At 31.9% G+C, this 14,368-nt stretch overlaps 1 protein-coding gene across 1 annotated transcript in view; it reads right to left on the bottom strand.

The window, feature by feature from the left end:
• The window catches only part of GRIK2 (glutamate ionotropic receptor kainate type subunit 2), a 626,277-nt gene that overhangs the window by 378,563 nt on the left and 233,346 nt on the right, over window positions 1–14,368 (bottom strand). The window contains exons 3-4 of the mRNA XM_047761628.1: window positions 11,094–11,261; window positions 7,428–7,685 (exon numbers count right to left, since the gene is read on the bottom strand). Coding sequence (XP_047617584.1) covers window positions 7,428–7,685; window positions 11,094–11,261 — 426 coding nt within the window. The remainder of the gene's footprint in view (window positions 1–7,427; window positions 7,686–11,093; window positions 11,262–14,368) is intronic.

The raw sequence follows: 14,368 nt of genomic DNA, 5'->3' as shown, positions 1-14,368 counted from the left end.
TGATTTTTTTTTCCTTTTCTAATAAAGGCAAATATTACTGATCATTGAGGTCTGGTACAAGTCTTGCTTCTCTTTCTTTAGGACTACATTTGTATATATTTCACTATCTGCAGAAATATGAACTGTGTGATTGTCATGGATTAGAAATGTTATTTTTGTCTTTTAGGGTTGGTATATATTCCAAAGATTTTAAAAGTAAAAGAAGGAATTAGTTCTACGAACATGTTTAAAAATACTCACTCTCATGTAATCAAAACTTAATTCCAGATAATTTTGAGGCTAGCTTAAAAAGGAATAAAGAACCTATGTTCATATAAAACCAGAGTGGTGGAAACACTAGTACACCAAGCTACGTAATCAACTCTATCCAAATAATTAGGTTTAACTCCTAATTGCTAATTGTATTTGTACTTGGAATTAGAGAACTTGAAGATTTATACTTATAATATAACATATAATCATCTCAGATCCAAATTACCCTACTCCTAGAAATAAAACTAAAATTATTTGGTTATATGTTTTAAAACATAAAAATTGTTATGTTATTCAGAAGATAGCATCTTCCAGAAATATATATTTTCACATTAAACTCTATTGAATTCTTTTATTTTAGTTAGCCAATTTAAACATAGGTGCACAATAAAATAAAACACATTTTACGATTGATTGATTTTGCATTTATCAAATTAACTCCAAAAGCACAAATAGATGTATCTAAAACATAGTCTATAAATACAGTTCATTCAAGCTGATAAAGTTAGTAAATAAATCATTTCTTATTTAGCTTAGGATAAAGGCCCTGGACTTTTTTTCCTATATTCATATCTTAGAAATTAATTAAAGCTTATTTTGGTAAATATTCATATATAAAAACTTACTAATTTTCCTTCATTAATTAAAAAAAGTACATGCTGTCCCCTAAATTATTTTCATGTCTGTATTCATCTCCGTGACTGCCTAACATAACTCTGAGCTTTCTTGTACCATGAGCCTGTTTTTTGTTTGTTTGTTTGTCTTGTCAACTGTCTTAATTTCCTCATATCACAAAGAGATCCAAATACAGGGAGAGCACAATGCCAATGGGAGCATTATATGCCTATACTACATTCCTATTTTGCAAAATACATTTCCACCGCTAACACCACTGGATGATTCCAAAGGAATATTTTATAGATGCTTCAAGATTCCTATGTTAAGAACCAGATTTATTATACCTTTTCTCACATTTATTTTTCTTCTTTTCCTTTTTTAAGTTAATGTGCCATTGATTAGTAGCCCCGACCAAAATACAGAGGTCACTCTTATCTTCTCTGTCTCCATCACTTCTCTGCTTATTTACTTACTAAATCCTACAAAATGTATCATTTAAATATTCCTAGAATTATCTCCTTCAACACCATTCCATCAAAACTTCTTTAACCAAGACTGCTATCTTTTTTCAACTTGACTAATTGAGAAATTTTCCTGTTTCTTGTCTTGTCCTATTTCTCACTACATCTCAATGACCTCAATGCATTCTCCACACTGTAGTCAGAAAGACTTTATCAAAATTAGTTCTGATTGTGTCACACCTGTTCTTAAAATAATGACAACAAAATAAGCCAAATCAAACATAATAACTATCACTATACCACAGCATTTAATGTGGGTTCTTCAATTGATCACCTCAGGTCAAAACTCAGATACATTATTTACTTGCTGTGTATCCTTAAGAGAATTATCTCAACTCTCTGTATCTAAGCACACTCATATTTTAAAAAGTAGGAGTAATAATAAATCCATTTTCTTAGAGTAGAGTAAGGAATACATGGCACATAGCACATGGCATTTCTATTTTTGAGAGTTTTAAGCTCCCACTATGTAGGCTCCATGATGCACTTTGTACATCTCACTAATCATGACAACCATCTCCTGATGGATGCATTATCTTCAATTTACAAATGTGTCAACTCAAGTTTTTAAAGCAAATAACTTGCTGAAAATTATACAACAGAGCCAGGATTTCCATCCAGAGTCTAATCTGTGGATGTCCCTTTTCCTGAGTTTCCAGGAAAGGGACTAAAATGGGCACGTGGCCACTCCTGAGGCACTCAGTGGTGGTTTAGAAAGCAGGGTCAGGTCATGGAAACATGAGTGGTAACTGCTGCAACATGCAGTTCCAGGACAAAGTAGCCAGGAAAAAGCTCTTTTGGATTTCTCCTGTGTTGGCTTTTTAGACATTCTCCCTCATGCTTCCTCATCTTTCTGTTTGTGATGCTCAGTTGTAATGATGTGCTGGCTGTTCCCTGACAAACTGGCATCTCGGGCTTCCTCACGTTTACACAGATTGCACTCTTTGGGCCCTTCTCTAGTTAAAAGATTTCTACTTGTCCTTTATGATAACTTCATGATAATGTCACCTTCTCTGAAACTCTCTTTTACCTTTTATAGGCAGCTTTAAAACCTTCCACTCCCCCAATCTTTTCATGTCTACTTTCATCTCCTAAACTGTCACAACATTGTTTTCTTTTATCTATCTGCAATCGTTACACTATAATAGTGTCCTGCTCACATGTTCTGTCTCCTCCTCACATGTTCTGTCTCCTCCTCACATGTTCTATCTCCTCCTCACTCAACTCTAAGCACAGGGAGACAAAGTTTTACCTCTGATACCATCCCTTGTGCCAAACATAGCACCTGGAATACAGAAGATGCTTGATATTGATTATTCAAATAAGTAAACAAGTAAATATATACTTACTTCCCAATAAAAGAACATATAAGCCCACTTCACTCTAGCTTTTTGTAAAAACATTGACATGATAGATAAAATCATGTCTGTATCTGAAAATTATTGTTGAATCTATTTATTCAGTGGCTCAATGGCAAGTATTAAATACCTAACCTAAATTGACTTTGACGGATTACTTAATCCACTGGAGCTTTTTTTGTCTAAACAATGGATATAATAACATCTCTTTATGCATTCATTATTTAAGTATTTATTCAGGTATTTCCATGATCCAGGTAATAGCTAGGTCCTAGCAAAAAAATGGTGGGCAAATTTAGGGTCCATCCTGTTCAGATGTGTATTTAATCTAGTGGAAAATTCAGACAAGAAAAGTCATTCATAACGTGATGACTGTTCTCATGGGGGAGGGTCATGGGAATACCACAGTGCTACAGGGTTGTGTTGAAGGAGACCTATTCCAGGCTTAGGAGCTGGGTTCAGGACAGGCTTTCTCTGTGACATCTAAGGCAAATGGTATCAATGAGTGTGTGCGTGTGTGCACGCACGTGTGTGCAAATGCACATGTGTATATGTATGGGTGCTTAGTGGGTAGAAAACATGGAGGCCAGAATGAGAAACTGGTAGACAGGACAGTATTTTCAAAAACTTAAATAAATGTCATGGCTCAATTTGAAAGACATAATTGAGAAATTTAGACTCAAATATCACTGCAGAGATATAGGGACTAGATCACATCAGGCCTTATATGGCTTTCAAAAAAGTTTTGACTTTCAAAAAAGGACAATGGGTCAGAATTGTATTTTTAAAAATTACTTTAACAGATACAATAAAATTACTTTAACTACAATGTGGAGACTGGACTTCTAGGGAGACCAGTAATCAGTTAGATTTTGAAAGATTTTGACTTAAGAATTGATTAGAAAGAATAAAAGAAATGGACATATGCAAGAATTCATACAAGTGTAGAATTAACCATTAGTGCTTGATTGGGAGAGCTGAAGGTAAGAACCAAGGAGGATGTTCAAGTTTCTATCTTGGTCTGCTGGTGAGCAGAAGAGCCAGTTACAGGACAAAGAAAGGACAGTGAGGTGATAATCTGTTTCCCTGGAAGTGTTCTGTTTTTATAGAATTGTTTTGAAGATTAAGTGCAATAGTTTATATGACAGCAACAATCTCAATGCCTAGTGCATTATAGCTGCTTTTTGTCGTCATTTCAATAACCTTCTTCTCTTTTCTGAAGTTGTACCAGTAATTTAGTAGCAAAACTGAGACTAAAATCCCAGGCTTCTGTTTACCAGTCTAGAGTTCTTTGTTAATGGACTGCTGATCTATAAACAAAGATGAAGCACAGGAATTTTAAAGCAAACATTCACAACTTATCCTGAAATTGCTTACAAACTGACAGCTATCCAACTTATTTTTAGTTTATATTTAAAATGAATCATATGTTTCAAAATGACTGACAGAAACACAGCTTTGTTTCTGAAGCCAATTCTTTTCCATCATTTTGGACATCATTCAGAGCTATAACAGACTTTCACGGTGTTTAAAAGCATTCATCCACGACAACAACAAATGCTAATTATCATAAAAAATAAACAGCTCCTGTTAACATCATTCTAAGAACTTCTCCTACTCCAGCACTATATTTCATCTATCATCCCATCTGTTTTGGGGTGGGAACAAAGACTGGGATAAAAGTATAATTATCATGTATCAAACTGGACAACACAATGAAATAGAAATGAATATAAATGGGATGAATAGCATACATAATAAATAAATCTGGAAAGGAAATAAAGAAACATAAATAAAATGCAAACTGCGCTATGCAGTAAACAGCAAATACATAAGTCCATAATGAAGTTAATAATGTTTATCTCACTGGGTATGAGGTGGATTTTCTCCCATTTCAGTTTCCTAGCTATCATCAGATTTTCTCCCACATGATCAAACAGTCATCTTGTTCACTTGGGAAGTTTACAGATTCTCTCTGTTGAGTTTCATCGTTAACATTCCACCTTGAGATTTTTAAACATATCCGAAAATACAAAAAAAGCCTACTTCCATATATTTATGAATACATTTCAAAGAGAATCTTCTATCCATCTTAGAGTCAGTTCTATCCTATAAAAAAAAAATCAAGTTCTCAAAAGTGTGTTAAATTAAAAGGGACTACAAGTGGCTGGTTACACATACAATTATTTCATTACAAATAATACTAAAAATATGAACAACCACATATCCCTAAATAGAATGTAGAAGCCCAACAAAGGCCGGGAGTTTGTTTCTTTGACTGGCATGTATTCATGCTTGTTTCTGTCCTTACATGTATCAAGTGCTTAATAAATATTTGTTGAATTAAATTTTATATAAAATGAAGCATTAATATGTTTTTTTCCCCTTCAGAGGGTTTTTAAGGTATACTTATTCAATGAGTAATTTTATAACAACTCTCAGCATTTATGTTTAAATAATCAAAGACTCTTGGATTCTCCAATATCAATGTAACTTTCAAAGTGATAATAGTGGTAAAGTTTCTTCTAAGTAGCAACTATTTTAGTAAATGTAATCTTAGGTTAAATCTCCATTAAAAGTATATACATATTATTTACTATGTATATTTCTCTATTTAGATTTGTCTCAATGATAGAAATATTTAGAAAATCATTTAAGGCAAAAGGTTAATTATTCCAAAACATTACTTTACCAAGCTATAATATGACCTTGATCACAAATCCCATTATCTCTTTATTCAATCACACAAGAACTATATATATGAAATAAAAATGTCAAACACATACACATGCAAACATAATAAAGAAGGCAGTATATCCAATAAACATTTTGAATATTTGCAACTTTCTATTATGAGTTTTAAGATAATAAGAAATAAATATATAATATCACATGTACAAACACACATGTATGTATAATATATGCGTGTATATATACCATGTATGTGTGCATATACATTTGAGGAAATATGATATATAGTCAGAAGTCACCTGAATTACATCAGGAGGGAAAGGAGAAGTAAATAAACCATGTATTTACAAAGTATATGTATTCATATCTATATATTTCTGTATATGACCATCCATAAATACAAGTGGACCAATTTGTAAATGAGTCATTCTATAAACCATCACATCATACACCCTCAGTGAAATCATTCATATAGAACCTGTCATTTTTAATCTGACACATAGAATTTACCAATGATTTGGAATAAAACAATGCTATAAATTCAATAAGCATAAGGTAAAAAAACACATCAAATTACTTAGGTTATTTTTAAGAACATGTATTGTTATATTTCTAAAGTCAGAATATTTATTTTGGCCACACCTATGGCATGTGGAAGTTCCCGAACCAAGAACACTGGATCCTTCACCTGCTGAGCCACTAATGAAGGCCCTAAAGTTAAAATTTTTTATAAAAATTTTGCTTTCTAAAATAAAAAATGCAAGATTACAATTTCTATGTGTATTTAGACTCACTTTTTCTTATTCCAATATTTAAAATTTTTTTCGAGTCATTTACATTGTTTTTCCAACCTGTAACTCCCTGTTCTCTGTTCTCTTGGGAGAGTTCCTATCTGTCAAGTTGTAGATGGTCAATTTTATTGGACAAGGGACTAATTTCTGCACATAGTTCTAAATACTGCATGCATAAATAAAGTGTGCTCCTGGTGTATTTGGGGAGAATTTAAATTCAAATGAATTTCAACTTTGATGTAAACATAAAGGTATAGTGAAATGTCCTAAAATAAAAGATTTTTACAGTCTAATTTAAAGAGCACTATTTAGACCAGTGATACACACCGTAATATGAAATTCTTTTTCATCACTAGGTAATAATCAAAATAGTATGCAGTTCCTTTACCAAAATAACTTCCAAAAATTAATACTTTATTTTTTATACTTTCTTACATTTCTGAGACTTATTTTTATGTGATACCTCAAGATAACCACTCACGTAAAAAACTAACAACATGCATTAAAATAAGCAGAGACAACCTCTAGCCAGCAAATATTCATTAAAGATACTGAAATAAATATCACTCAGTAAATAGCATTTTTGCAAGTTCATCCCTAAACTATGTCTATATATAAACAGTTCCAAAAACACTGAGTATTTCAATGCCTATTATATTTTTCCAAATTTGAGAAAAAACTTTTTTAAGAATTTTAACATGCTATACAGATATAAAGGTTATTACTTTTCATACACATTCTTTGCATGTAAACAACTATAGAATATGTTAAGGCACATGTCTGAATTTCTTTTTTAATTTCTTGATAATCTTCAGTGACAGCCAATAACAAGTTTTTCTTTTGAGAAACTATCCTAAAACTAGTAGAAAAATTCTTTGAATAAATATTTCAATATTATATTTCATACTATCTCTAGTCTTCATCTAGTATTATAATCCACAGTAACTGACCCTTCCCAGAACAAAAGTGCTTATTTTACAAATAGAGAGAACAAAGTGCATGATTTCGCTCTTCTAATATCCATAATATTAGTGCTAATATTTAATTTCAAATGTTTTTCCATCCCTTAACTCAATTTAAAAACAAACAAACAAACAAAAAACAAGAATACAGTAAGAATCTCAAATGGGTTTTGGAAAAATATCTAAATTTGAAGCATAGCAAGCATAACCCCAAAGTCTACTAATTTTTCTTACCAGTGCTGTCATCATAGACAACCGTGACAGTTTTCCACTTGAAGAACTGCACCAAGTCCAAAATGGCACGGCTGAGTGAAGAGAAGTCTGGGTAGAGGCTGACGTAGAAGGAATCTTTGTTATCTGACACCTGGTGCTTCCAGCGGGTCTGGATATGGGGAACCCCCAGAGCATTGCAGATGGACTGCACTGCATTTGCTGAGGAGCTGTGGGAAGGCCCGAAGATGGCAGCCACCCCAAGAGACAGCTGATCACAGGCTGAAAAGGAGATAGAAGTCTGTCAATAATCAGAGGAGAGATGCCAGTGTGCCAACATAACCACATTATAACTGTAAACCCAAAGGTATTATCCTGAAGGAAGATTTGTTTTCCTTTCATCCAATATTTACATCTAGCTGATTTTACATTTTGTCTTGAAAGAACACTTCAAATCAAGGAGTTAGGGGAATAGTGTTTCTCAAATTCACTAGTCATCCTCCACAATTTCAAATACTTAATCAGAAGTTATTTATCATCCATTGCTCATCCAAAAAGCTATGGCCCACACATTGCTAAGTAATTGCAAATATCTGAGGATATAGGTCAAGCTGTCCATACAAACACTTATATAAAACCTGATATGATTCATAGAGGGTGATTTCATAAGGATTAATCTCATTGAGTCAGAAGAATATCAAAATATTTAATTAAATAGATAAGTATTTAGTCATCTTTATTTGACTTTTAGATACTAGAAGTCTTGTATATTATATTAAATTATTTTTTAAGTTTATATTTACTTGTAGGAAATTTTATTCACATCAGTAATAATTATAATAATTAAGAGATGCATAAGCAAATTAAAAGGTATTCAGATGATAATGGACTGTGACAGGACTTTAAGTTCTGTAAGGTACTAAAGCAACTAGTAAGTTTGGGTCTAGAAAGTCAATAAGTATTGGAAACATGAAAATCACCTTTAAATATTTGAAGCGCTGGCCTGTGAAAGAGGCTAAGATTTGCTTCATTTGATGGGAAAAGGAAGAATTAGAGCAAATGTTTAGAACTTTCTCACAAATTTTGGAACAGCTTAACGCAAATAGGCAAATAGGAAATGTTCAAAAGTGGAAGTCTGCTCTAAGAGGCAGTGATTTGTCTATCCCGGCAAATATCTAAATATGACTAAGGAGAACTGACACTAGGATTTAGGGATTGATTATGCGGTCAGACCTAATCCCTCCAAAATAATTTATGATTCCACTATGCAAAATTTTCTGATATTTTCCTTCAGAGATTTTGCTGCATAAACTACAATGCAATGGATGGATTCTTCAGCATAGAGACATTTAATAAATAAATTATAGTTGGGAAAAAACACTTGTTTAAACTTTTGTCAAAAGTTCAACATGATATAAATAAATAGTTTTGACTCTAGACACTCCTGCTTTCAAAACAATTATTAGAATTCTGAATCAGTTAGAAAGGTTAGAGCCTAAAATTTTTCACCCTCATAGATTTTAATTCATGTACTTTGAGAATAAAAGATCTTTTTTCATATTTTTAACAAGTTACAAATCAAGAAATATTAAAAACATTGTATTAGTTTATATAGAACTTTCTGAAGTGTGTTTCAAATAAGAAATAGAGTCAAAGGAATCATTTAAAGGAATGCAGAATTCAAATAACTCAAGCTCTAATGCATCAAAGTGTATTTACTAAGCAAAATAGTATTATCTATCAAAAGTATAAGACCATATATAGAGAAAATGCTAAAATTTAAACACAGCTTGTCATTTTCTTGCCTTTGGAGAAATGATTTTTAAAAAACTTTAAGAATGTACACATCAATTACCTCATTTTATAATGAATCATTAATATAAATATCATATACATTTATTTATTGAGACCCCAAAGATTCAAAAACTGTATTAGATCTCTCCTTTAAATTATCTTTTTATATATTGCTGTGCCCTCCATGCACCAATAGGTCAACAAGCAAGAGCTTCGCAAGACAAGATTCACACAAAGACATCCACCCTTTCAACATTTCATGAGAAAAGTTACTCATACAGCTTTTTTGACTTCAGGCCAAAGTCACTTAATGAGTTGGATTCCCAATGGATTTTTAATGGGTGCCAAAATTTGAAAATCCTCTTTAATATTTTGAAAATTAAATGAGTTTATCACCTCTTAATTTTGCTAAGATATTCTCAAGATAGTAAGCTGTTTGTTATTAGAACATTCTAGTCTTTTTTTTTAATGTTGCTACTTTGAAGTCACCATTGAGAAATCTATTAATATTTCATTTACACTGCACTCATATTCCATATTCTTTGGTCTAAATTACTTCATTTGAGACAGAGCTTCTTCTTCCTAATGGAAATAATCATGAACTATGTCACTAATCAAATGCACTTGTCTTGCAGTTAATGACTTATTTTGCAATTATGATGACAAATGCAGTATTTCACAATAACCTTTACCCCCTTTTTCAGCCTTCAAAACCTTTCATCACCCTGACATGGTTCTGAAACATGGAAACATTTTTATTCATAAAGATATGAATTCAAAGGGCAGGCAGAATATAGGCTTTGATAAACACTAGTTAGCTGGGGGAAAAGAAGGATACTTTCATCTCAAGAAATAGTGCACCTTATCAACTTCCATTAATATTAATGAGTTTAGAAGAAATCTGTACCAGCTGGAATTATAAATAATTATGTACATTTCTATCAATGTAAGGTAGCTAATAAAACAATATTAGCATTACAGAAAAGCAAACATTGTTTTAAAAGTATGAATTTAGAACACCTTCTAAGTCTACTCCTTTGAGAAATCTACTTCATGAAATTTAATTTCTGTTCCATGAATGCTAACATGCAAAAGAAAAGATCACCTACTTAGACAAAGTGAGCCCATGAAAACATCTCTTAAACATATTTACTATTAAAACTGCTGTTTGGTTAAAACAATGCCTTGGTAATAGTTTCTCCATAACTTTCCTTCATATTATTAAATTATTATTCATATTCTAAATAATTATATTTCTATTCTTATCATTTAAAACAATTTTATAAAATAAAATTCATATGATATTTTTATTATTTCTTCATATGATCATTTAAAAATCATTAGCCATTATTTTCACTTATAAAAAGAAACACCAAGTACTTAAAAAGTGGGCATTAGAGTATACATAAATGAAAGTTTGATTTTTCCAATAAAATTTTAAGATCGGGCTGGTTTTATGAAGTTGCTTGGTAGCAGAGAACTTTCAAGGTAGTCAGCAAATTAAGATCACAGTAATAGAGTAAAATTTAACACATAATGCAAATAAAAATGTAAAAATAGATTGTAATTTGGTAAAAATCCAGTGATGGTATTTCTTTAATTTAGTAGGTTCTTAAAATAAGAATAGTTTATTAGCAAACAAAAGGATTAATAGGGGGAAAAAAACCCCACAATTCCACTATCCAAGACCAAGTTACACTTCATTTTATACACAATTTTTTTGCAATAGGTAATCATACCCCTTACTTTCCCTGACAAAATTTATGTACATTCTGAAAAAAAATATTTGCATGAAAATATTCCCAGTGACTTATAAATTACTTTTGGAATTATGAACTCTCTTAAGAATAGCTGAAAATTTGAATTTCAGAAAACATAATGTTAAATATCCATTACCCTTCTTGGATGCTTCAAAACTGTCATAGAGGTTTATCTTCTGGGTGTCATAGGTTAGCGTGGTATTGGGCAACAACGTTCTGTTTCTGTTGATTGTGTTCACAGCAAATCTGAACGCAAGTTCCTCAGCTCCCATTGGGCCAGATTCCACATATTCAAAAATACCACCTAGTGAAGAGAAAGAAAAATCACACAGTCCTTATAAGACAGAGAAAATCTGGAAAGGTTTCTGTACTCTTATGTATGTATGTGTACACTCATGTGTGTGCATGTGTGTGTGTGTGATTTAAATACATGGAGCTTGTGCTTACTTTTTTCTATGAATTTGAATATTTGGAATGTGCCCTTTAAGATAAATACACACTAGCAAAATTTCTTTGATACTGCTACCAAAATTTGAAAATTTAACATGATTTGAATATGATTTTGCCTTTTTTTTCTTTAGTAATTGCTTCTTTTAAGGCCTAGGTATGTACAAATCTTGCCTTAAGTACTGATCATTAACCCTCAAAATTTTGCACAGTTCCAAAATAATCAAACCTTTATATTAATATAAAGCTATAAAGTTTGCATTGGGAAAACTGTATTAAACTTGGCTCCATTAATTTTGAAATCAGAATTTTTAGCACAATTTTTCTGGCACTTATGTTAAAAGCCTAAAATATTTATTCACTTGCAAATTCCAGTATCTTACACAACAAAAGAACAAAGCAGAATTCCTCTATTTATTTACTCTAAATACTTTTCCAGAAAACACTTGACATTTTTTGCAAGATAACTCTCCCAAACAATGCAAATCCCTTAATCAGTGAATAGCACTGTAGCATATAATTTTGGCCATAACAAGTAGAATATGATTTAAAAACATGTCCTTTCCATTTGTCACCTTCCACCAGCTGTGTCTTAGTTCAGTTACCTCATTCGTGTTCCAGCCCTGATATCATCTCTGTCTCTTTTCAGTTATGAGTGACCTGTCTAGGACCTTTGCCTCTGATAGAATCTCTTCTTTATTGTTGCTTTGGTGAATGGAATGAAAGGGGAAGCACCTGAGAGGTGACACCTCCAACCTCTGTCCTTAGGAAATTACAATGTTAAAAATAGAGGGCACTTATTTTTCTTCCTTTCAAACTTCATACTATGTACTCTTGGTAGAGTTGATCACCAATTAAATTCCCTTGAACAAGGCAATTTCACAGCTTGCAATTCATACCTTATGAAAAGTCTTTTGACACATGAATGTCAGGTGACTATGCTATCAGCAAACCAACTATTCTAAATTAGTAACAAGTCATGGTATGGCAACAATTCCTGTAAATATGAGGAATTAGGACTCAGAAGATATCACAGCAATCAGACAAATTTACATTCAGGAAGAAATGGAAATTTTTCAGTTTATACCATATTGATTGGAAGTATTTCCCTTACTTTTTCAACTAATTTGATGGAATCAACTTATTGTGAAATTGTATTCTGAATATGTTTAAAATTTTTGGTGACTTACACTAAGTGGAAGGATAAGTATTAACATGCTTAATGGGTGTCAAGAACAAAATTAGATGCCATATATGTAGAGGAGAATAATGGTTATGTGCTTGGACTCTGGAGCCAAATTGGATTTACATTCTGGCTCTGCCACTTGCCACCCATGTAAATTTGGGCAGTTGTCTAAATTCTCAGGCTGAGTTTCTTCAACTCTAAAAGAGGGATTATGATGGTGACTACTGCATGGAGTTGTTAGAAGGGGCAACTGTTATTTCATAATGAAGCATTTAGAATCAGTGGCTGCCACAGAACAAATGGTCCATAAGTGTTAAAGGTTTTTACTGAATTTTCAAAGCAACCCCAAGTATTATAGTTTTACTGGAAATCATCCATTGGCCAAAGATCATACAGCTATTGAGTAACAGAGCCAACATTAGAAGCAGTTCATGACTGACTTCAAAGCCCTTGTCTATTCCACTACAAATTAGCAGTTTTCTTCAAAATTTCACCCAGGCAAAATACAGAAAAATTCTCAAAATGTGAGATATTATGATTTTAGTAATAGGTATGTACGATCTTATATATGAAACAGAAAAATAATTGGGTAATTGGAAAGTGCTTCCTAAGGTTAATTAAGAATACAGATTCAGTTCTAGAAATGTAAACCTTAAATTGTTACTTTATGGCAAAATAAAATGAAAAACTGAATCTTTTACTTTTCTCAGTTCAAATTTTAGTTTCAATGTGGTATAAATACAACATAAAGATACAGCAATGCTCAACACAGGATGATAGTGAGTTAAAACTTCCCCATTCTTCACCTTGCTTCAAAATAACAACCTACTTTGAAAATTATGTGTCAGAGTCTTCTCTCCTTGAAATACGCCAACCCTGTGATCCAAAATTTTGCTCCAGAATATACATCCAAGAAAAATGTGTATATGTGGTCATCCAAAACCATGTACAAGAATATTCATAACATCATGGAATAAAAGCATCAGTGAGCAAGTATATTCAACAACAGAAGAGGAATCTCACATACAAAATACTGACTGAAAGGAGCAAGAGACTACTGCTGTATGATTTCAATTTTTAAAAAATTCAAAAATGGTGGTGGGAGGTAGGCACATGGAGGGTGAATGATGTGCTGGTGATGTTCTGCTTTTTATCCTAGGTGCTCAGATATACATTATTGGGGCTTTACTCTATGGTTTGTGTACTTCAGTATATGTAGATAATCCTTTACTTGAAAAAAACAACTACATACATGTGCTAATGCTTTTCTAAGTTTGTTAACGTGAGCCATAACAATAAGGGCAATATTGCTAAATTTATCTGAATATTTGGAAAAATTCATAACTAACTCTAAAAATGATTAAAGGAATATGAAGAAACTATGTGAAAGTAGGTTAACTAAACATAAACACAATATATTAAAGAAAAGTTGGTATCTTCAATAAAAATAATATTAACAAAAAGATAATCACTCCAATGGAAAAATTGGCCAAAATATGAATATAATTGAGAATATTACATGGGATAATCATTAAATAGGGACCTGAAAATGTTTAAAAATAGAGAAAAAAAGAAAAGTGATATAGAATTTTTATAGATCAAAATTGTTGAAGTATGAGAAACAGTACAGTTGAAAAGGAAAATAATAAAGACTTTCTTGAAAACTTTAAAAAAATCTTTTAAACTCTAAAAGTATCATATGCATGAATCTGCTAATTCTACTTATAGGATATAATCTTAAGAAAAATGTGGGTGATTTAGCTGCAAGGGTGTTCACC

Source organism: Phacochoerus africanus, chromosome 2 (genome assembly GCF_016906955.1).
Source record: "Phacochoerus africanus isolate WHEZ1 chromosome 2, ROS_Pafr_v1, whole genome shotgun sequence".
In the NCBI taxonomy this organism is placed as follows: Eukaryota; Metazoa; Chordata; class Mammalia; order Artiodactyla; family Suidae; genus Phacochoerus; species Phacochoerus africanus.
This window is presented reverse-complemented; position numbering and strand designations above follow the sequence as displayed.